Source organism: Nothobranchius furzeri, chromosome 10 (genome assembly GCF_043380555.1).
Source record: "Nothobranchius furzeri strain GRZ-AD chromosome 10, NfurGRZ-RIMD1, whole genome shotgun sequence".
Lineage (NCBI taxonomy): Eukaryota > Metazoa > Chordata > Actinopteri > Cyprinodontiformes > Nothobranchiidae > Nothobranchius > Nothobranchius furzeri.
In genome coordinates this window covers 63,856,188-63,880,567 of record NC_091750.1, presented here as the reverse complement: position 1 = coordinate 63,880,567, position 24,380 = coordinate 63,856,188, and the positions used below count along the sequence as shown (strand labels likewise).

At 40.8% G+C, this 24,380-nt stretch overlaps 1 protein-coding gene across 2 annotated transcripts in view; it reads right to left on the bottom strand.

Annotated features, from left to right (window-relative positions):
• Positions 1-24,380, bottom strand: part of LOC107386964 (protocadherin Fat 3) — a 124,073-nt gene that overhangs the window by 95,641 nt on the left and 4,052 nt on the right. For both annotated transcript variants that reach the window (XM_054730869.2, XM_054730871.2), the window contains exons 2-5: positions 23,809-23,943; positions 22,417-22,618; positions 13,110-13,228; positions 7,778-7,976 (exon numbers count right to left, since the gene is read on the bottom strand). In XM_054730869.2, the coding sequence (XP_054586844.2) occupies positions 7,778-7,976; positions 13,110-13,228; positions 22,417-22,618; positions 23,809-23,943 (655 nt within the window). The remainder of the gene's footprint in view (positions 1-7,777; positions 7,977-13,109; positions 13,229-22,416; positions 22,619-23,808; positions 23,944-24,380) is intronic.

Here is a 24,380-nt window from a genome sequence, read left to right as displayed (position 1 = left end):
TCAGGTCACATATTAATGAGTGTATGTGTGTGTGTGTGTGTGTGTGTGTGTGTGTGTGTGTGTGTGTGTGTGTGTGTGTGTGTGTGTGTGTGTGTGTGTTTGTGTGTGTGAGCGAGAGAGAGACAGAATGTCTCTAATGGGATCAATATTAACCTTCTCACCCCGGTTCAGTCTGCTTCACTACATAAAGTCAATAATACAGCCATAATGCACAAAAGCATTTTTAAAGAAGAGCAAAGAGAATGACAAACAGAAGTTAATTTACAAAAAGGAAACATGCAAACTATTAGGGAGTTATTCTTCTATCAGCTCAACAACCGCATGTAGCTTATGGGCCACTGGATTTTAGAGCATTGTTATGTCATTTCATTGGATGCAAATCAAGTTTTGTGCAATAATATGTTCATATTTGTCTTTAGTTTGTTTGTTGAAGCACTTAAAATGCAATCTAGGGCAAAGATAACAAAGACATCACAATGTGGGGTGGAGGTGGGGGATTTGAATAAAAATTTTTATCTAAAACGGAGCTGAAGATGCACAGGGACATCCACTTTAGGTTTGACAGCTAAAACTGACACACATCAGATTATTTTGGGGGAGTGACATTATCAGCCTTCTGCAGCATTTTGACAGCTCCCTGAACTTTTATTTTTAATACACTTTCTTTGCACAACTCAATAATTAAGTAAAAGCAAAGGGTTTTGAAACATTATTAGTTTAAAGTGTGAAAAGTAAAGAACGAAGGCACCGCTTGACAGGGATCCCATCCTTTTCCCCACAAGCAGTGGTGGTTCTACATGGAATTACTCCCTGGGCGAGGCCCCCTTTGAGCGCCCCCCCCCCCCCCCCCCCCCCTGCACGCACACACGCATGTTTTCTACAAACAGGCATGTTTTGTTAGAACTACTATTGAACACTCATTTTTCTAAGTTGCACATATTTACATTAAAGAGCAAGTCACTCCAAATCAACATTTTTTTCCTGATAAACTATATAAATGAGTGTCTGATCGTGCTGCAGACATGTGTAGTCAATAATTCGGCACTTTAGTGCATCTTAAATGTTCTGCCTAAAACTGTCAGTGTTGCACCGTCGTCAGGTAAAAACTCAGCACTGCATTTGAATTTAAATCTGCCGTCGCTATTGGCTAAGAGGCACACTATGATGTTAGATGGTACATTATGATGTTACAATGTCGTGAGTGTGTGTATTTGTTAGTGGCTCCACCCTCTCGGTCTGCTATACAGCATTTGTTGCATTTTTCAAACAGGAAGTGGGAGTTGAGTAAGAATCTGGTAGGGGGTGACTTGCTATGAAGCTGTCAGAATGTAAAAAAAAAAACAATAACTAAAAATTAAGAATATATGAACATAATATATAATAAATATTCTAAATAGCAAAAATATTTCACACATAACAAACTAAAGATAATCACTACAGCATTGCACTTAGAACAGAAAACACAAACTAAAATTAAAACCTAACCTTGATGCAACGTCATCAATAATGTCATCACATGAAATCTGCTCCCCTACTGAGTGATTGATACTAATCAGAGCCAGGTTAGTGAGCCGCCCCTGAAACATAGGTGACCTCAGGTATGACTTGATCAAGTTTTGAAAAGCTCCTCAGCTTGAGCCACAGTGACTAGGATAGATCTCCAATAGATCTTTATCATGATCCATAATATTTTAGAATTGCCTCTGAAATTGTAATTTAAACTGACATAAACCTGTAGACTACCAAAAATGCCAACTTTTACAGAACAAATCATGTAAAAAATAATCAGTGCAGCCATCTGCAATAAATAAACAGGAGAGTTAGTGGTGACTGGGGAGTTTTCTTCTGCTTGTAGAGTTGTTTTATTTATTATTATGTAAACATGATCAACATGTGTTTGTTGTTGTTCAGGCAGGCCACAGGCTGCAGCGAGCATTTAACAAATCCTAGTTTGAATCAGTAAAAAATTATTGAAGGAATTTTTTTGAACCATTTGAATATTCGTTTCAATATTTCAGCCCTATTAGCTCTGTTAGCAATTAGTTGACCGAATTTAACCGTTAAAATCCCAGTTAACTGGTTAAAAATGTAAAACATGCATCATGAGAGCGTACATACCTTTATCTTTCTCCTCTTTTTTCTTTATTATTCCTGAATGGGGCACCTGGTGGTTTTAGCCTTTTTATGTTCATCTCTTCTGTTTGGCTCCTGACTCAATAAGTTTCCTTTAGTCAGGACTAAACAATTAGACCTTGATGGGGGGGTGACCACAAAATCGTTTTGTTTTTCCTTTTTTTATTTGGTCATTTCAGACAATTCAGAAAAACCTGAAAGAATGATAGGCCTGTGTTTATGATATTATGACTGAAATGTGCGTTAACTGGAAGAACATCAAGATGTGATTGACTTTAGCCATGTTAACACAGTTGATTCAGCCCCTACCCACTCATTTGATTTGGACCCACCCAGAGGTGAATTCCCCCGCCGCACCCCTCCCCTTCCTCTTCTTCATACACACACACGGTGCACGTGAACGTTCTCAGTCAGCAGGAGCGCCTGCAGCAGCAGGGGGCGCCAACTTGCTGTTTCCCAGCCAGACACTGTGATATGACAGATGAGTAGAAAACCTCGGTGCGGCGCAGATTTCTTTCTTTTTTATTTTTTTACTCAGCGCTTGTGCGCCCCTTTTGTGTCATGAAAAAATGCCGCCCCGGGCAACTGCCCTGTCTGCCCGTGCCTAAAACCGCTACTGCCCACAAGATTAAAAGCCTGAAGTGACGTTCAGGCATGGTGCTGTGACATGACAGCCGTTTTAACAGGCTGCTGTGTAAATCATCTTTAGTGAGCCTGTTAAAATATGTATAAGAAAGTCAACCGTGTAGCATGTCTGAGGAAATCTGCACCAGCCAACTCAAAGGTGAGGTGACATAAAAAGTTTAAAGAGAAGGAAAGAAACAGAAGTTAAAACGCTGTGCGAACTTTTTAGATTTTGCAAACCAGCGTCTACAAGCATGCTAAACTGTACGAGACGTCTGTGGCTTCAAATCTGAAGAACTACCTGAGGTAACATTATTTTGCACCTGCTGGGGGTACAGATTATGTGTTTGAGAGAAAATTGTGGAGGTGTGGACTGGAGCAAATCTCTGTGGCCTGTTACGTTTGGCTAGAGGCTAAGGTAGCCGATGGCTACGTTAGCTCTTAGCAGTAGAGCACTCAGAACTGGTTTTCCTGGTACCCAGTCTGATGTTTTGACAAGAAAAAAGGAATACACAGATAAATATTATTTGTTTGATCCATTTTTTTTACTTCTATGTCTTGAGGTGTTTGACATACAATCAGCAAAGTGACAACCAGTGACACGCCTAACAGGGTTAGTTTGTCATCAGCTCTTAAAGGCACACGTTGCAATTTTTCATATTTTTAAATCATTTTCTTGAGCCAGTATGTGCTAAAACAGCACATTCTCATTTCCAACGTGTTGAAAACCAACGCCGGGTGACCTATCGTTTGATTGCGTGAGCGTCGGTTTCCGACGCCCACGGTAAAACCATCGGGTTAAACGCACATCTTATCTTTTAGCCTCAAACATCTTGCTGTTTAACTTTCCCCTCATCCCAATCCTAACCTTAACCCTGTTGCTCATTCTAAACTTCTCATTAACCGTGTTGGAGAGCGACGTTACAACTAGGAACAAACATTTGAATGCACAAGAGGGTTAAGGTTAGGATGGGGGTGAGGGGAAGGTTAAATAGCAGGTTAGTACCCTAACCTGACATTCACCCCCTTTGGGCCCCTACCTCTCTCATCCACCAAGTCCCGCCTTGTTCCTGTTCTCCTGTTTGAACAGCGGTTGTGAACGGTTCCTGCTTTTACAACCTGCACCAAAGCTGCAGCCCCGTCCCTGACATTGTCAGTGCGCCCTGAATTACATTCCTTTTTCTAATCAATTTTGTTATTCCCTTAGTTGTGGTCTCGCGCATGAATCTGCATGTATTGGGTTAGCACTTACCTCAGAACATAGTAGGGGTTGTATCAACTAGTGGACTAGTCGACTTCACTGCTCTGTAGTGACTCTATATGCCTGTCATCGACTAGTTGCTGTCACTTGATAATGACCGACAAGATGCAGTCCTCGGAAAAGACAGCAGGTGACGAGCCCCTGTGCGTTGGGAGCATCGACATTAATATAGGAGGAGGCGAAAATTTGATATCAAGTTCAAAGAGAACGTGCTGATTATGCTGCAGAACACTCTGGGGAGCAGTAGCAGGGGTTGTATGAACTAGTCACTAGTCGACTTCACCGCTCTATAGTGACTTTTTATGCCTGTCATCGACTAGTCGCTGTCACGTGATAATGACCGGCAAGTTGCAGTCCACGGAAAAGACAGAAGCCTGCTGTGAGCAGGTGACAAGCTCCTGCGCGTCGGGAGGCCACGCGCTGTGCCAGAGCGTTGGTATCTGGCGCCCGCGGTAAAACGGACATTTGACCGAATTGTGACGTTTACCCTCTTGCAATTTAACCTTCCCCTCACCCCAATCCTAACCTTAACCAGCTTGCGCATGCAAAGGTCTGATCGTTGACGCGCTCCAGACATCTGCGTCCTGAGCACGGCCACAGTAACGTTATCAAATCAGGTGTCGCCACCTCAAAAACTAATTTAACACGCAATCGATCATGTCAGCTCATTTCCTTTTATGTCTTCGGTCTTTTATTTGTGCCTGATGCTTTTCGCTGCTGTGGAGCGGGGTGCATCACCTGTTTTGTCCACAAGTGACGCACCTCACTGGTGCGGCCAGTGCGCAGCACGCACTCCGCTGTTTTTGCGGTCGGTAGATCTTTTAGAACTGCAGTTCAAAGGTAACTCATAAGGTGAATATAAATGAACCCAGGTAGCAGTTTTTCTTTAGGACTAAGAGGATATGCAGGAAGATAATAAACAGGCATGACAGAAAAATAGTCAAATAAAAACAAGTTAGTTTTTGTACCTGGTGGTTGCAACAAACAGGCACCATTGAAGGTAATCAGAGGTGAGGAACAGAAAATGAAATAATTATTTTAATGTTTAGAGCAGCAGGAACTCCGAGAGACTGCAGGTGCATCAGTGAGTTTGCGGCCGCTGCGCGGGGGTGGGGGGTGGGGGGGGGGGGGGGTGGTGGGGCTAAAGCAGGATGCAGAAACTACCGTTGTTAAACGAGATGTGTTTAACTTAGAAAATGTGGGCGCAATTTTAATTGTCAAAAACTCCAGCGAACCAACCCTCTGATGTCAGTATATTCTCACTGCAGCATCAGTACAGCTGTTCTTAGTTGATAAATAAACAAAAAAATTCTCAAACGAGGTCAATGAAACATGATTCAAAAAGGCTGATTTTTCTTTGATTGTTGGAGGACACCTCAGTCGCCCTTGTTATTCTTCTCCATCACTCGTCATCTTCTGTCAAATGATTTCCTGTTGACACCTTTTGAGCAAAATGTTGATTCTGGCTCACTCATCATTGGCGCACAGTTCCAAGCCTTTGGGCTTCATCCAAATGGTCGCGAAGGGTCCTCATGGGCCCTCAAAGACGGACAAAGATCAGGAAATTTGCATTAAATGAGCCCTGAATTGAGTTCAAGTTGTCTATGGATTAGAGACAGCAAATGGTCCACAACTACATGGTGCTTTTTGACCTTGCTGTAGTTTGTTTTGTTCTTCCAGATCAAGTGCAATCTAGGGTTCAGATCCTTGCACGAGGGCACCTTGATGAGCAGGGGGACAAACCACTCACCTACTAATGGAACTTCAACAACAGGGTGGAGATTGAACACTTTAACAGACAGACTTACAGAGTCCTTTTTTGAGTTTTGAATGGCTGTATGTTGGAAGCAACAACACATGTACAGAAATGTTTAATCAGAAAATGATCCCTTAGTTTTTACTTTGGAAAAATGTTTTTGTAATGAAAATCAACTTAAAGATGGGATTCACTCATTTGATCATTACATCTGTAGTGTTCTCTGGTAGGAATGAATGCCTTGTAAGTCGTACTTGGGGACAAAAAGGCTCAGATTTTTTGTCCCCTGACTTGTACTTCCTGTTTCAGGAAGTACAAGTCAGCTGGAGGAGATGGTGGGTGTTTCTCAATGTCAAGGAACCTTGCCTTGATGTCTTGGCCCCGTCCCGTTTGCCTAGGAGATACGTGATCAGGAGCCGCCAAGACGTGTTCCAATCGTTCCAATGTTCATGTTCTACCGAGGCGTCTGTTCTCAATTTGTTAGCCGTTTAGCTAGCTGAGCAAGGACACACGGGATGTGTCTTGTAGCCTAGCCTTGGTCAAAAATTACCCAGAATACGCCGCGGTATTTTCAAAAGAACGGTGGATCAGAAGCCGGCAGCTACTTCAGGGACAAATTTCAAGTTTAAAAGTAAGTCAGCTAATTTAAAATGTTTTTCTTAGATCCAAAGAAGTTATCTGTTGTTGGTTGGTTGCTTAGTAGTTGCAGCTTCGGTGGCTAGCGGGTAGTAACTCGCTTATATTTTTAATTTAATAAACATATACACAATTTAAAAAGTAAAAGGCTCGTTTTATATTTATATTGAAACTAATACATATAAAATATAACGTTGTCTCCCGTGTCACGTGACGTTACGTGACCGCCGTGGAAGCAGCGGTCACGTGATGCAAGTCTGTTCCATTTAACCGTTTTCTTTGACCAAGGAAGGACTGTGTCCTTGTACGTAAGGTGCCTGGCCTCGCAAGACATCGCCTCGCAAGGCCAGGTGCCTTGACTTTGAGAAACAGTCAGTGGCTTCAAGCAGCAGGATTTGGAGTCTTACTTCCTGATATTTGTACATCTCACAACGGCTTGGATAACAGCAGCGCAACTCTACCACTGAATCTGTTTGGAATGTTGATGTTTCATCTTGAGGCGATGGTGGCAGAGGGAGTTCAGCGCCGGGTCAGTAACCTCAGGGTTGCAGGAGCCAGTGCTTAGCAGCCTTGCCTCTAGTCAGTGTGTTCCAGGGTAGCTGCGGCTATGTTGTAGTTCTTTATTGTTAGCATTAGCTAACCATTACCCTTAGCAACTCTACCATTTGTAGGACATGTGCCTTAAAAAGCCATTTCATTAAGTCCCCGTTTGTGATGTCACCAACAGGGAAATTGGAACAGAACCCCTCTCACCTCCAGGCAGAAGGAACAGTGGCTCTACTCCAAGCCCCTCCCATTATCAGAGTTTCTCAGGTGGGCGTGGCCAGCAACAGCCTGTTTTCTTAAAAGGGACAGAGCCCTGAAACGACTCATTCTGGAAGGCATTGAAAATGTGAAGAATAAAACTGCTGAGGTTGCTTTATGCGTGAGGGATTTAATGTAAAAGAAAAAAAAACTTAATGTGTTTGTATCGCCAATAGAAGTATTTTAAAAGTCATAATGTGTCTCCTTTAAAGCTTCAAAATGGAAAACAGTGCCCTTCACCCTGACAAAAACTAGATGAACAAATTACCTTTGATGTGCACCAAAATGTTTGCAACAATGATGTCAGCTGGTGATGGCATTCACTTAAATTGGGCGAAACATCAGTGTTACTAGTCAGGTGACTCGTACAGTGATGTGCAGTTTGAATCTCAGTTGATGCCTTTCTTTTAAAACTATGCACATTCTTTTTATGCCTGCATTGATTTTTTTTCTACTTATTTTCAGGAAACTGCCTCAAGCGAATCATCCTGTCACTATCAAACACCACATCGATCATCCAGGTGCATCTCATTCATTTAGAGTCTTGTGTGTGTGAACCGTACCCGTTTTGGGGTTGATAGAGAAGAAGTTCTGCGGGTTTCCAGCAGTAATGCGGTAACTTAGACGACTGGGTGTGGCTGTGAGATCGGGGTCCTGCGCCTCAATACGAATGACTGACACCTCCTTTGGAGAGTTCTCCATGACGACTGGGTGGTAGATCGGATCTGAGGTGAGGGGAGCGTTATCGTTGACATCTTCAACCTGAAGAGTGAAAGGAATAATAAATATGATCATTTGGAGAAAAGATGAGCTTAAAAAGATTAAATGCACGATATGTAAGTTTGTAGCAAACCAACACTATGAATCTTGGTCAAACAGTGTGAATAAACAAAGCAAAAGTATTAGCCATTTTCAGAGCGCTTGCTAATCAACCTTAGTCTGTATCTGGGCTGATCTGTTATCAATCACAACATGGAAATTTATTTACCCGAAAATGTCATGGGTGTCACACTTTAAAAGCACTGTGAATTAATTCCCCTTCTAACGGCGCATATCTGGAATATTTATGGTAAACAGAGAGTTGATTGAGCATTTGCTGAGAGGCGCAGAGAGCCAAGAGAGTTCAAGCGGTGAATGAGAAGCACCTGCTCCTGATTAATCTCTCACTTTTTGTCTGTGATGAAAAGGCCGGGAAAAACGGCACCCAATCAGATCACCACGCTGGAATACCCGGAGGCCAGAAAAGGCTGCTTGTTTCTTAACATGCTGCTGATTTCATCCCAGGCGGACCAGAGGAGCAACGGTGATGTGTGTTTCAGTTTTTTACCAATAGATCTGCTCCCGAGAAGCTGAAGCCGAGGTCTGTGTTGCTCGCTCACAGACTAAACACAATTACCATTTCACAGAGTAACACATTTATTGTTTTTGCCATCTTACTCTCATTTAGGGCGCGCTGCTTCCCAAGAATATATAATAATAAGCATAGCCTGCAGTTACACGTTGACAGGCTTTGAACATTCATCACTGACACACAAAGAAAGACCCTATAACCTTTCAGCAGACCTCATAAATAATTTCATGATTGCAGATCAGTGAGAACAGATTTGCATGTTTGGAAACAGCAGAACATCAAGGTTTCTCTGTGTGTTTAATCCAATGTTGTTTATTCAATATTTTATGTATTAAAAATGTATTTCCTGATTTTGAATTTCTCCTTGCTTCAGATTAGCAAACAAACTTCAACGTCAGACAAAGATAACCTGAGTGAATACATAATGCCGTTTTTAAATGAATGCATTAAATCTGCAATCATATTAACTACGTGAAGGTTTTCCATCAAAAGCAGCCTTTTGGCTTTGTGTCGTTTTAATCGCATTACTCTTCATCTAATTTGGGATCCTTTAATTGGGACAAATTCACAAGCAAATTCAATATCTGTAATTTAAAAGGCAAATACATAATTGTAGTAGAGCCGTAACCGATTTTAAAAGAATTTTGTTGCAGATGGCCGATATCTAAAGCCGATTATTAAGACCGATTTATATATATATATATATATATATATATATATATATATATATATATATATATATATATATATATATATATATACATATATATATATATATATATATGTATATATATATATATATATATATATATATATATACATATATATATATATATATATATATATATATATATATATATATATATATATATATATATACATATACATATATACGTATATATGTGTGTACATATATACATATGTATGTATATATATACATACATATATATATATATATACACATATATATATATATATATATATATATATATATATATATATATATATATATATATACATATATATATTTATATATGTATATATATATATATATATATATATATATATATATATATATATATATATATATACATATTAGGGGTTGTATGAACTAGTCGACTAGTCGACCTCACTGCTCTGTAGTGACGTTTTATGCCTGTCATCGACTAGTCGCTGTCATGTGATAATGACAAGATGCAGTCCTCGGAAAAGACAGCAGGTGACAAGCCCCTGCGCATCTGGATCGAGAAGGAGGCGCGACGCTGTGCCAGAGCGTCGGTACTGACACCTGCCGTAAAACGAATATTTAACCAAATTGTGACCTTTACCCTCTTGCAATTTAACCTTCCCCTCACGCCCATCCTAATCTTAACCAGCTTGCGCATGCAAAGCTCTGATTGGTGACGCGCTCCTCACATCTGCGTCCTGAGCACGGCCACAGTAACATTATCAAATCGGGTGTCACCACTCAAAATCAGGTGTCGCCACCTCAAAAACAAATGTAACGCGATCGTTCATGTCGGCTCATTTCCTTTTATGTTTTCTGTCTTTTATTTTTGCCTGATGCACCCCGCTGCTGTGGATCGAGGCACATCATCTGTTTTGTCCTCCGGTGACGCACCTCACTGATGCGGCCGGCGAGCACTCCGCTGTTTTTGCGGTTGGTAGATCTTTTAGAACTGCAGTTCAAAGGTAACTCATAAGGTGAATATTTATGAACCCAGGTAGCAGTTTCTCTTTAGGATTGAGAGGAGATGCAGGAAGATAATAAACAGACAGGACAGAAAAATAGTCAAATAAAAACAAGTTAGTTTTTGTACCTGGTGGTTGCAACACACAGACACCACTGAAGGTAATCAGAAGTGAGGAACAGAAAATGAAATAATTATTTTAATGTTTAGAGCAGCAGGAACTCCGAGAGGCTGCAGGCGCATCAGTGAGTTTGCGGCCGCTGTGCAGGGGGAGGGGGGAGAGGGCTGAAGCAGAAACTACCGTTGTTAAAAGAAATGTGTTTAACTTTGAAAATGCGGGCGCAATTATAATTGTCAAAAACTCCAGCGAACCAACCGACCCCCCCCACCCCCCACCGCCGCTTCAGGTGTATGACGTCATCAACGACTAGTCGAAGTCGACTCGATTTTCATTACTTGACTGTCGACTTTAAAAAAAATTAAGTCATGCAACCCCTAATACATATACATACATACATACATACATACATATATATATATACATACATATACATACATACATATATATATATATACATATATATATATATATATATATATATATATATACACACATACTGTATATACATATATATATATATATATATATATATATATATATATAAACATATATATATACACACATACTGTATATACATATATATATATATAAACATATATATACACACACATACTGTATATACATATATATATATATAAACATATATATACACACACACACGTTTTCGCTGCACATTGATTGTGAAAGACAACTGAACACATATTAATTAAATAAGTCAATTAATCTTAATATTTATTGAACTTCACATATAAAACAAACTCAAAAAATGTTTAAATAAGGTGTGTTGGGGTCCTTCGAGTATTTTCTTCAGTCTAGTAGTGGTGATAGTTGGCCACACGGGTGCCTGATTAAAAAGTATATTTTTTATGGGCTTTTAAAAATAATTTTAGCTGATGGTTTATGTAGAAAAAAAATGAATATATCGACCGGCCGATTTATTGTAGTGTATTAGATAAAGTATAAAAATTTCATTTTTAAGATAACTCATTAAATTTTTTGTTTATTCATCTTTTTCTGTCAAATTTTCTTGATAAATCAGTAATAAAATAAGTCTTTAAAGTCTGTCAGACAACAACAGTAAGTGACAATGATCTTAAAAAAACAAAAGACATAAAATAACTGAAAGGGAGATTTATTTTTCAGAGAAAACGAACTTCATACATTACTCTGACAGACCGTGGATGGGTTCGTCAGGACAGTAAAGTGGAGCTCCTGCAGAAGCTCAAATTATCTTGACTAGATGGACAAGTAGAAGCCCCCCTCCCCCTCCCGCACCTATGAGTAGTGCTCCTGGAAAACTAGCTTTAGTGTGACTCTTAATCAAATCAGTCCACTAAGTATGACTCCAAAGACAGCACACCGTGTCCTACAAATTCCCAGGAAAGCTTGTTTTTCCACTTCTTCATCTCCTCATTGCATGAAAACTAAAACAAGCGGCTTTAGAGATAATCTGTATCTGTTAGTATCAGGGGAAGACGGGTTAAAGTGCTCCGCTGGTAAAATGGTATTTATACAGCTTTATTCAGATTTGGCTAATTAGCTTGTTTGATTCTAACATCATAACAAAATATAAACAAAGGTAAAGTTATTTGTCTTTAAATAATGCAATTATAATTTCTGATCCACCCTCTTAAGTGTGACAAATTATTTTTAATCCCAAAATGATCTCTTTCTACCTCTGCCTCTCTTGCTACCTCTCTCCACACCTCTCTGCCTCTCATTCTACATCTACCAAGCTCTACCTCTACATACCTCTCTATACCTCTACCTGTCTAGCTTTCTATGTCTCTATTTCTACATCTAGCTCATCTACCTCCCTATGCCTCTCCCTTTTCCTCTTTCTATTTCTACATCTACCTCTGTATGCCTCTACATCTCCCCGTCCATCTCTACATCAACCTGTCTATCTCTACCTCTCTACCTCTACATCTACCTGTCTATTCCTCTACATCCCACTTTCTCTACTTTTCTATGCCTCTATCTCTACATCTACCTCTCTATACCTCTACATTTCCCTGTCTATTTCTACCTCTATACCTCTACATCTACCTCTCTATACCTCTACATTTCCCTGTCTATCTCTACCTCTATACCTCTACATCTACCTCTCTTTACCTCTACATTTCCCTGTCTATCTCTACCTCTATACCTCTACATCTACCTCTCTATACCTCTACATCTACCTCTCTATACTTCTACATTTCCCTGTCTATCTCTACCTCTATACCTCTACATCTACCTCTCTATACCTCTACATCTACCTCTCTATGCCTCTACATTTCCCTGTCTATCTCTAACTCTATACCTCTACATCTACCTCTCTATACCTCTACATTTCCCTGTCTATCTCTACCTCTATACCTCTACATCTACCTCTCTATACCTCTACATCTACCTCTCTATACCTCTACATTTCCCTGTCTATCTCTACCTCTATACCGCTACATCTACCTCTCTATACCTCTACATCTACCTCTCTATGCCTCTACATTTCCCTGTCTATCTCTACCTCTATACCTCTACATCTACCTCTCTATACCTCTACATTTCCCAGTCTATCTCTACCTCTATACCTCTACATCTACCTGTCTGTCTCTACATCTACCGGGCTACTCCTCTACATCCCCCTTTCTCTACTTTTCCATGCCTCTATCTCTACATCTATCTCTATTTATACTACTTGTATTAGGAAAATCCCTCTTGTGCATCAACTACAGTGAAGATTGATTTACCTGAATAAAGACTTGAATAGAAGCTGACTTGGGAGCAGCTCCTCTGTCTGTGGCGAACACGGTGAGCCAGTAAGAGTTTCTGGTCTCACAGTCCAGGTTGCCAGCAGTATAAATCACTCCTGTTGAAGCACAAAGAAACATTAATGCAGTTGTGACTTGGTTGGGGAATGTGGCTAAGTGTGTGTTTGTGAGTGCACACGTGTCTGTGTGGAGGTGTAGATTGGATGTTATCAGGAGAATACATCCTTAAAAGGTCTCAGGGGAAACTCTTTGAATACTAAGCTTCCAGAGGCAAAGACATAAATTTAGTCTAAACTTTGAGCCCCGGCTTCAGTGACATTCACAGGCATTAGCGGCGCTGCAGTAGTCACCTTCAATGTTTCAGCAGCTCTACAACTAATCACAGCTGACCAAAGTGCTCCTGCTGCTGTTTGCTCGGTGCTAAGCATACGCTGAACTACCCTGCACTCACAAAAAAACCACAATGACACCCAGACACTCATACACAATGACTGAAGCGTGCTTAGTGGCCTTAAGGAAGATGAGTAGCTGACAGCTTTGGTGACCTCTTTAGGGACAAACAGAACACTCACAGCAGATGACAAATGGGCGCCTCTGTTTTAATAAATCAGTCATGCAGGGCTGTCCAAACTCAGAAAATGACACACAAACACCCATGAGTTCACAGTCCAGTTTTAGAGTTTAAAGAAGTCAAGCGTGCACTTTGCCATGACCGCTGAACTCCAGCTGAGCCACGTTTTCTACTGAAACATGCTTGAAAAACTTAATAATATCCATCGTGTTGTTTATTTTATCAGCCTGATCACAAGAAAGAGCTAGGCAGCCCATCGACTCCCAAATGCTCAACACACCTGCAGCAGCCGGTTTGAAATATTTTGATTATTTGTTTTAACTAAATAAAATGAGAGCAAAGACAAATGTGTTTGTCAAAAAGCTGAGAGAGCCTGATCTAGTGTTAATCACACGCACAATTAATGTTAAATAGATGCAGAAGTGGAGAATCACCTTGTAAACACACGCCCTTCTTTAAGTCTGAGTTTACTTAATGAATTTTGTCTTAAATCTGCATAGATTTGTGTACAAAACTAAATACAAAGTAAAAGTTGGGGCTAAATGAAACCAAAATATTTTTTATCTAAATCAAACCATAATTAAAAAAGCTCATTATGCAAAGCTGTTGGGAGGATTGATCTCCAGCTACTTACTGCTGCAGAACTGAAGTAGACAAAAAAGAAGACACCGGTGCATTTTCTTCAAATAAATTCAATGATTTATTTTCTCTGTTGGAGTTGAAGGTGTGCTGTTAGAAAGTAAGCGTTGGAGAGCCCTCACAAGGACGGATAATGGTGTTGTGTGTCTCAGTACGCAGAAGCAGAAGCTTACAGTCCTGGAACCAAGGAACAGGCTGAAGCTGAGGCGTATTCTTTACCTATCACCCTCCAGATCAATCGTATTGCAAAGTTAGAGAAAAGACAAACAAACAACAAAATATCACAACTTAGTCTTAATTATTCATGTTCATCCATCCGTGTTACTCTATTGTGCTTAATTATGTTATCTTTCAGTATTTTTTTAAAAGTACATTAAAGATCTTCACGACTTCAACTAATCTCTGACAATGTGCAACACTCAACATTTGAATCATTTTGTGCTGCCATGTGGGCCAATACTGCCTCTAGAAACACTCCAAACTTAAAAAACATCCATTCATTTTTCTTTCAGTGATCGGGTTTAGGAATTTTGTGCCTAAAACAGGACGTTTCAAAAAGTGATGCACCAAACAGGGAAATTAGCAAACCTCCCACCTGCAGAATAGCAGCTGCTGCTGAAGAAGCAGCCATTATCAGCACTGAATGAGCTTCTCAGCTTACAGCAGCCTGAGTGAGGATGGGTGGGCGTGGCCAGCTCCAGCTTCTTTTCTTAAAGTGACAGAGCCCTGAAACGGCTCATTCTGGACAGTACTTAAAGTATCCACAGATAAAAAGGTGCTGAAATCAATTTACGTGAGAGGGATTTAGTGGAATTACCTTCATAAACTTGTTTTCTGTTGGCCATAGTACTAATACAATTTAAGCGTGTTCCAATGTTCATGTGCTACTGAGGCTACTGTCCTCCGTTTGTTCGCCGTTTAGCTAACTGAGCACATATGTGAGGTGCCTTGTTGCCTTCTCTTGGTCAAAAATTTCCCAGAATACAGAACGGTGCAGTATTTACAAAAGGATGGGGATCAGGAGCCAGCAGCTACACTGGGGGCAAATTTACAGTTTAAATGTAAGTCAACTAATTATCTAAAATGTTTTTTAGATCCAAAGCAGTTATCAGATTAGTTGCTTAGTAGTTGCAGCTTTGGTTGCAAGCAGGAACTAACTCGCTTACGTATTTAATTAAACCAAAATGTACACAACTAAAAAAGTTAAAGGATCGTTATACATTTATATTGAAACTTATATATATGAAATATAACCTTACCTCATGCATCACATGATGTGACCACTGCGGTCACGCAAGCTAATTCTGTCCCACTGAACCATTTTCTTTAGCCAAGGAAGGACAGTGTCCTTGTAACCAAGGCACCTTAAAAGGCATGGCAAGATTCCTTGACACTGAGAAACACCCTACCCCAGTTTCACACTGCAAGCATCAGTGGAACGGAACAGCAGTGGAGCGGCTCACTCGCGAACTTCTAAGCGGTCCTTTTCCCACCGGGAGAGTCTTGGCCGCGAAAGGGCTTCCTCGCTGTACTCGCGAGATTCTAAATCCCTCAAGACTTCTGACACCTTCCTCATCGAGAGATCACAACCCCCGCGAGGAATCACACAACTGTACGTCTCGAAAAAAACTGGTGGTTAACAAAGCCGTTCGGTCACAAGTACTGACGTAAGTTATATATAACATCGCAATGTTGCATTTTATTTTGAAAATAACCGGGGATTTTACACTGAAACCGTGTGGTTTCCTGTCTCGCACTATGTGTGTGTCGCATTTTTCTTCTTCCGGCTCTTGGAGGGTGAAGACGCTTTATTTTCCTCCTCTCCTCCATATCTTATCCTCAAGGCCTTTGTCTGTCTGTGTGTGCTGGGCGCACGGCTGCTTCTGCATTTTTCTGGAAACTGGAAACTGAAATTCACCAAAATGAATCTCCTCAGTTGTTCTCTCAATGCGATTGATAACATTTTTTCAACGATGAGAACGGGAGAAGGGGCTCCCGGATGCCCCTCCGGGACAGACCCAGTTGGACACATCATGGACTGCTGGAAACAGTGGAACTTGATTTGTTTATCTCAGCTGTCTGTGGAGGACTCTGAAGACGTGTGGATATTCGTGGTGTTGGTGTCAGGTTTCCTGCTCATTGGCCTTGGAGGCTACCTGGCTTGGCAGAAAATTAAGGAGCTGTCGAGGAATATTGGCCTGATCCCGGAGCTCAGAGGTGGTTTGCACCACGCTGTGAATCCACAGACTCAAATAATTGTCTAGATGAATCGTAACCTTGGGACTTTGGCGGAGATTCATTCTTTGGCACAAAAGATGGATGCCATCAAGGAGAGAGTGGACGAATCAGCACGGATTGGGATAGATTAATGTCCATTATTGGGATTTTGAGAGGTTGAGGACCAACAAACTGTAAGACAGAGAGGAAATTATCTCTGTCTGGCCCCAAAACAATTTCTAATCGGAATCTGGCGTCCTTGGGCCTGCAAGGCTCCAACGAAAACTCCCCCCTCAGAAGATATGTGGAATGTGCCGTCGCTATGGCAACTCAACTCTGTCTCCTTTCCCAGCCTGGGTGGGACTGCGGGAAGGCCGCTGAAATATTCCAAGGTCACTACAACCCTCCAACCCTCAATGCTCCTCCCCCATCCACACTGAGGTGACATGCGCTGCTTATCGTGGCTGCAGGAACTGAAGTGGGGATAGTCCCAACCCACCACCCTACCCAGTGGACATTTATGTTGTGTTGTCTGAAGTCTGTTGCATATCTGTCTGAGGTGTTTTTTTTTTTTTTTTTTTGCAGAGCAAAGCTGCCCTCCTGGTGGGAGGGTAACTCTGAAGTGCCTTTTTTCCCCTCCACCTGAACCAATCCTCATGTAACCCCTCTTATCTCTATTAAGGTAGCGCGACTCAGGGTTGCGAATTACCACAGACACCATTTCTTGTCATGTGTCTTGCCCATGTATGTCTGATCTCTGAATTGTGTGTACCGAAACTCTAATTTCCCTCTGGGATAAATAAAGTATCTTTGATTTTATTTGATTGATGTGAACTGCAGAAATTGACGTGTCCCAAAAGCAGCTCGCGGAAAAAATAGAACTCGATCCTATCTTTAGCGGCGCAGCGTGGCATGCCGCTTCTGGGATGCGCCTGGAAATTGCTGCGTCGCGGCTGGTTTGAAACACTCCATAGACTATGACTGGATTCTATTTGAAGCGGTGCCGCTTCGCTGCCGTTCCGTTCTGCTGATGCTTGCAGTGTGAAACTGGGGTTAGACCCACTCCCATGTATTTTAGACACGATTTTTATGGTTATATGTTACAAACCTGCCAATAACAACTGGGCGTCATTTAATTCATTTTCAACCACATTTCAATGGATATTTCCAGAGATTAATGGTAAAAAGACACTTTGCTTCTTTAAGAACTTATCCTGCAAAAATGAGCTTTTCTGCTGAAATTATATCTTTCTTGCTTGTTTGTACCTTTCTGCTGTTGCTGAACGTCCGTTTCAGCCCCACATCGTCACAGGAATTTGCAGCCACAGACTTGGTGTTAGATTAGGACTAAGCAGCCACCCGAGGCACGCTCGGTGCATAGTAAAAGTATTTGCTGAAACGCATCCTTGCCCTGTCGTCCTTGACCGTGTCCTTTTCCAACCACATCTCATCTCTGTCAGAGAGCCCGACAGACTGACGGCCAAGGAAAACAGAGCTGGCCGTTTCAAAAGCTCTTTGAACTTTAAAACCGACAGCCGCTATTCATTGGATTCCATCTAAATCGGACTTGACAGCATCCATTCTCACCATAAATAACACACTTCACAGAGTGCACCTAAAATAAAATAAATAAATAAAAGTCAAAACTGAAGGGTCATGCCAAATTTTCTGATCCAGAAGTTTGCCCGTACAGTTGAGTTTACAACCATTCGTCAAGTCCGCTCAACTTCCCTGTCTAAGGAGCAGGTTTTGTGATCCAACTAACTAATTAATGCCAACAAATAATCAATGCTGAGACTGATGACATTATATAGTGATCGTTTTTCTCTTGAGAAATAGCTCTGCGTATGCCATAAAAGAAGGCAGAAAAAAAACACCGGCCATTAATTTTTAATAAATGTGAAATGTCTGCTTCTTAAAGGTGTTCCCTGTAACTTAAAGAATACTTTATCCTGACTATGACAAACACCAGAGCCCACAAGCCCCCTAATAGAGGAGCAGCCACTTCTGACAGCCATTCAATGAGAAATTGCAGGGCGTGCTTCCCTCCCTTAGCCGATGACAAGAATACAAATTTCGCTCTGAAGTGCAGAGAGCTGCGGGTGTAAGGCAGAGATCCAACATCTCTTTTGAGAGAGAAGGATCTCATTCCATTTATTAGTGCATTGATTGATTCATCAGAAGCATAAATATCAATTTAAAAGAAACTAGATTGATATTATTTTAGACAACAGACACAAAAATGATGCCAGAGGAGATTAGGTAATAAATATGTTTAAAAAAGACTCAACAAAATTGATTCTTTTCTCTTTTTTTCCCCCTCCACTATCTCTCAGTGCCTTCCTCATCCTTGTTTGGCACTAAGAGAAACAGATTGACAAGCAGCCAGAAAAGAGTCACTCAACATGGCAGCTAAATGCACAGCAGAAGGACAGAGTCCAGTGCTGACAGCAGCTGACAACGCCACCTTCCAAACAGCGGAAACCAACTCTTATATGGAAGAGAAAAACTTCTTCTTGCTGCTTTTTCTCATCTGGTGCAAACAAAAGCTCTAGAATTGCATTGGTTACATTAGAAGGAAAACTACAAGAAAAACTACACGAAAAAAAATGCTCAAAATATGAAAAAATAAAAGTCATGAAGGAAGAAAGCCATATTTTCTTCTGACACTTTTTATGTACTCCCGACTCCCCCTTCATCCTCTTCCTTCCTCTCTTCACTTCACTTCCACTCCCCTCTCCCTTCACTTTCTGCTCTAACAAGCAGTTTGATTTCCCCTGGAAAATCTGCACTCAATAAACGTTCTCGCTGGCTGTGATGCTCCTCGCTGAGGTTTTAATGCCAGAGCGAATAACAACAACGGTACAGAAGGCTTCAGCTGCGTACAGCGGCGGGATTTTCTCACACGTGTGAAAGCATATGCAAATATAATTAAACAACGCCAATCAGCTTTAGGTTTACGATTGCTGTCGAGTAAATTAACACTGCTCGGCGTTCCGCCTTGGAGGATGTGCAGCGACGTAAACATGAGTGGTACGGTGCACGCAGATCAGAACTCCTTCATGGAAGTGGCGTTTTCCCAGCAGGGCGGCCATCAAAACACCAAAAACCTGTAGGAGAAAGGGTCTGAAGCGCCTTTGAAGGGTTTGCAGTTAGGTTTATCTCCTGGTCCATGCAGCAGCTGGGAGGGAAGTTTACAAACACATTACAGGAGCGATAAGAGACTGGCAGGTTTAGCTTTTATATAAATGATTTGACCACTTGGAGGGGATGAAAAACAAGCAGCTTTTCCACATTTGGATTTTTAAGAGCAGTAGTAGCTCAGGATGTAGAGCGGGTTGTCCAGTAATTGGAAGGTTGCAGGTTTGATCCCGGCTCCTGCCAGAGAATGCTGCTGTTGTGTCCTTGGGCGATACACTTAAGCCACCTTGCTTGCTGGTGGACAGAGGGGCCGGTGACACCCGTGTTTTGCAGTCCGTCAGTGCTCCCCAGGGCAGCTGTGGCTACATCGTAGCTCATCATCACCGGCTTGTGAATGTGTGAAAGACTGATTGTGTTGTGAAGCACCTTGGGGGGTTCTTGAACCCTAAGAAGGTGCTCTACAAATACAGGCTGTTTACCATTTATTTACCATTTTAAAACGCTGGTAACACTTTACAATAAAGGTTATTTTATTAACGTTACTTATTATTAAGCATTAATAGAATATTAAATCACGTATTAAGTATACCTTAAGGACAGTTAATAGTTAACAATAACAGCAATGATAATAAAGGGCTCCTTTGTTTATTAATGCTTAATAATGCACTAAGTAACATTAATAAAGGAACCATCGTTGTAAAGTGTTACCAAAACACTTTAGAGTCATAACATTTTGACTTAAGCTGCAATATTAGGAAGAGTTTAGGTATGCGTTATTCATTTTTTGATGATTTTCTGATTATCTGAGTCTTTGTCCCAATCAGACAATCTAGTAGTGGTTTTCTGCTGTTTTTTTAATTGATACATTTTAATTTATTACTAATTAATTTAAAACTAAATTAATTAACTTTTTTATATTAGATTGCTTTTCTGTAATTATTCCATTTTAATGTGTAACTGTTGAATCACCCAACAGGTATTTTTTATTGTGCTTTTAAAGAAGAAAAGAGAAACTCGACTAAAAACAGTTAGAAAAAATGATTTGTGACCCCTACGCATCTTCTTCCTGTTGTGTTTAGTTGTTTAAGTTTGTTTAAGGTAGTGTTATTGGTAATTCTATATCAATTGTTGATCTTTTTGATTAATTGCTTTTGTTGCTTTTGTTATTAGGTCTTGATTTAAGTTGTTTTCTTGCATAAATAAAATACTACAGTTTACAACAAATACTTTAACAAAACCCAAAAGTGTTGAAATGGACTCTGATCTAATGGGATCTAATGACATCTGCCCTACCTCAGACCCTATAGGGCCCAAATGATTCCATTCCATTACCAGAAACTTACAGATTGTGAGGTTTTTTAATTAATACCCCATCAGCTCTAAGATATTTGGAAGAAGAAATAAAAAGTACTACTTTTTTACACCACATTTATAAAACCACATTAGAGCTGGGGAGGAGATAAGGGACAGGGACACCCTCCTTGTCCATGTGCTTCACCCAATACTACAGTCAATACTAATTAGCCTAGTTAAATATCAATACAGGCCTCCAGAGTAGGTTATATACAGTGGTGCAACATGAGGGGAGAAAAAATGACTACAAAGTAGAAAACAATCTAAATATTGATAAATGCGAAGCTAAAATGAACAGTTACTTCTGCTGATTGCTTTTACATTTACATCTTGGTTTCATTACTTTTTTAAATCGAGCTTTTGCTAGCAGCAAACAGGTATTTCATATATAAAGAGATTGCATACTATTCATGGTTTTATTGATTCTGAACAGATAAATTACTGAACACAAATCTACATTCAATACCAATAATTATAAAATTATGTCTACAATATTTGAAAAAGTCCACAAAAGTCTAACTGCAATAATATAGTTAATTAATTATAGTACATTTCAATTAATCCTTTTAGTTTGCAGAACAGCAATAGAATATTTACATTCAAATAGCCCAATAACAAACAGATAAACAAAAATGTTCCAGTTTTTACCTCATCTCTTAACAATGTGCATTTGATGGCTGATGGCACTACATGATCAAATGCATATGAAGTCATACTCCCCGCAGATCATGATGTGGGAAGAATGAGAAACTGAGTTTGAAAGTTTCAGCACCACGGAGAGAGGCACAAAGAACTTCAGCATCATACATGTTTCAGCTGCAAGGTTCTGCAACACTTCTTTATGGGAAAAGAAAGCCATCTCGCTCACACCTATTTCAGTCGCAATTCTTATTCTAGGTCACGCCTCTTAAATAAGTCACACTTATTTCTCAATCATAGAAAATATGGTCTGCTCTGCAGGAGAGCCTTGATCGACGTTATCTGCACAGAGCTGGGTGAGTTATACGACACAGCCTGAGGCCCAGCCAGTGCAGCTGCCTGTCTGACTGCCATCATTACAGTAATGATCTCCCAGTACACAGCTCCCATGTGAGGTCCCATCAAAACCACTGACTGGGACTGTGCTTCACACTCCCCTCAACCCGAGTGCACAAACACATGTGTCCCAAAGACATCATAGTCAGTTACAGAGGCCATTGGTGATAGATTAACCAGTAAAACAGGAGTTACAACCATCCTGTCATCAACATCTTACAAAATGGTTCAATTTGGCGTCAGCCATTCGTTCAGTTCAGTATTCTAAACATGCATATTATTGGATTTCCACTTTACATAAATAGGTTTGAAATTGATCTAATGTCACACCTGTGTCTTCGTCGATGGTGAAAGTGCCCAGTCCGCTGCCTCCATGGATGAAGTACCCCAGCACACCATCTCGTCCCTTGTCATCGTCTTTGGCGCTGACAGTCAGGACACTTGTTCCTGCGCGAGAGTTCTCCTTCACCGAGCCTCTCACAGCAAATTCGGTGAAGTAGGGAGCATACAGATTTTCATTGATATTCACCACCTGAAGAAAATAGATAGTTCACTTTAATTAGGGCAGAATGATCCAGCTGTGGGTCAGTGCTTCTCGATTAGTGGAGCATGTCCCCCTGGGAGGACATGGAGGTGTTAGAGGGCCAAGAGGCAAGACAACCCATTGTTATTATCACTTTTTTCATGCATGAATTCAAAACCAGCCTCCAGTCACTAGATGGCAGCAGCATTCAGACAAATCAGCCGGCTGCCTGTTTAAGCCAGCAGAAGAATCAACCTATGGCTCGATTCCAATACTCGCACTTCCACCCTTGCGCCCTTCATTTGCCCGTTCCCGTCCAGGTGTGCAAATGCATAGAATGTCCCAATTCTAATGTGTGGAAATTGGCCACGCCCCATTTGCACGGGGCGACGGTGGCACAGGAGTTACGTGCTCGCCCCGTAATCGGAAGATTGCAGGTTTGAGCCCCGCTCAGTGTCGCTGTCGTTGTGTCCTTGGGCAAGACACTTAACCCACGCTGGTGGTGGTCGGAGGGACCGGTGGCGCCAGTGCTCGGCAGCCTCGCCTCTGTCAGTGCGCCCCAGGGCAGCTGTAGCTACATTGTAGTTCATCCCCACCAGTGTGTGAATGGGTGAATGACTGATTGTGTTGTAAAGCGCCTTGGGGGGTTCCAGGACTCTAGAAGGCGCTATATCAAATACAGGCCATTTTCTATTTTACCATTTGATTCGCACTTTGTCCAAGTCCACATCGATGTGGACTTTGGCGATTTATTGCTTCGTGGAACTTTTGAGAAGAAGGCGGTGCCCTTTATGAAAATATGTATTATCAAATGAAAGAATTTCATTTTAAGACAATTAATGATATTTATTCATGCTCTGAATGTTTTAGACTAAGATTTATTGTGGTTAATTGCTTGTTTCTATTGAAGGTACAAAAAAATACATTACCATAAAAACTGTGGCTAACGAGCAGCGTTAACGAGTTGAGTTAACAAATGCAGTTATCTTTTCATGCCAACCATATGCTAAGCTAACTGTGCCTGTTAACTCAACATTAGGGGGGGGGGGGGGGGGGGTTCAAGAGTGCTATGTGCTATGTCCTCTAGGGTGGGTGTGACACAAAATAATTGAAAACCACTGCTGTAGGTAATTTTTATAATAACTGTTTTTCATCCATATATTGTAAATGTGAAATTATATGAAATGTGGGACACTGACCTCGACCTCCACAAAAGTCTGGCTCTGAAGGCTGGGTACCCCTTTATCCGCAGCAAGTATGGTCAGGTTGAAAAATTGTTTTGTCTCAAAGTCCAGGTCCATTGTAATCCTCAGTACACCAGTAACAACATCAATCTGCACAAAACACCACACCAGACAGTCTCATCCATCAGTGCTTGTTACTAGATCGACAATTCACAAATATTTAAGTCTCAAATCATCCAAACTTTGATTTTGTTGATGAATAGACTAGAGTACTGGAGCATTTTGTATTACTTCCCGTTCTGGTGAGAGTTTGAAAATGCCTGCTGGCCTTTTGAATAATTAAGCTCTCAAAGTTTTAAGTTTATTAGGCCCAAATCTGTCCAGTGTGTCCACTGGATCGTCTAAATTAAATAGATTAAACAAAGCAGCCATATTTACCATTTAAATAGGGTATAACAATGTGTGATAGTAAAAAAAAATTAAAAACAGCTGTAAAAGTTTTACTAAATATTCATACAAAACTGAAATTTGGCACGACAATTTATATGTTTGTGTTTAAATAAACACCACAACAAACATCACACATT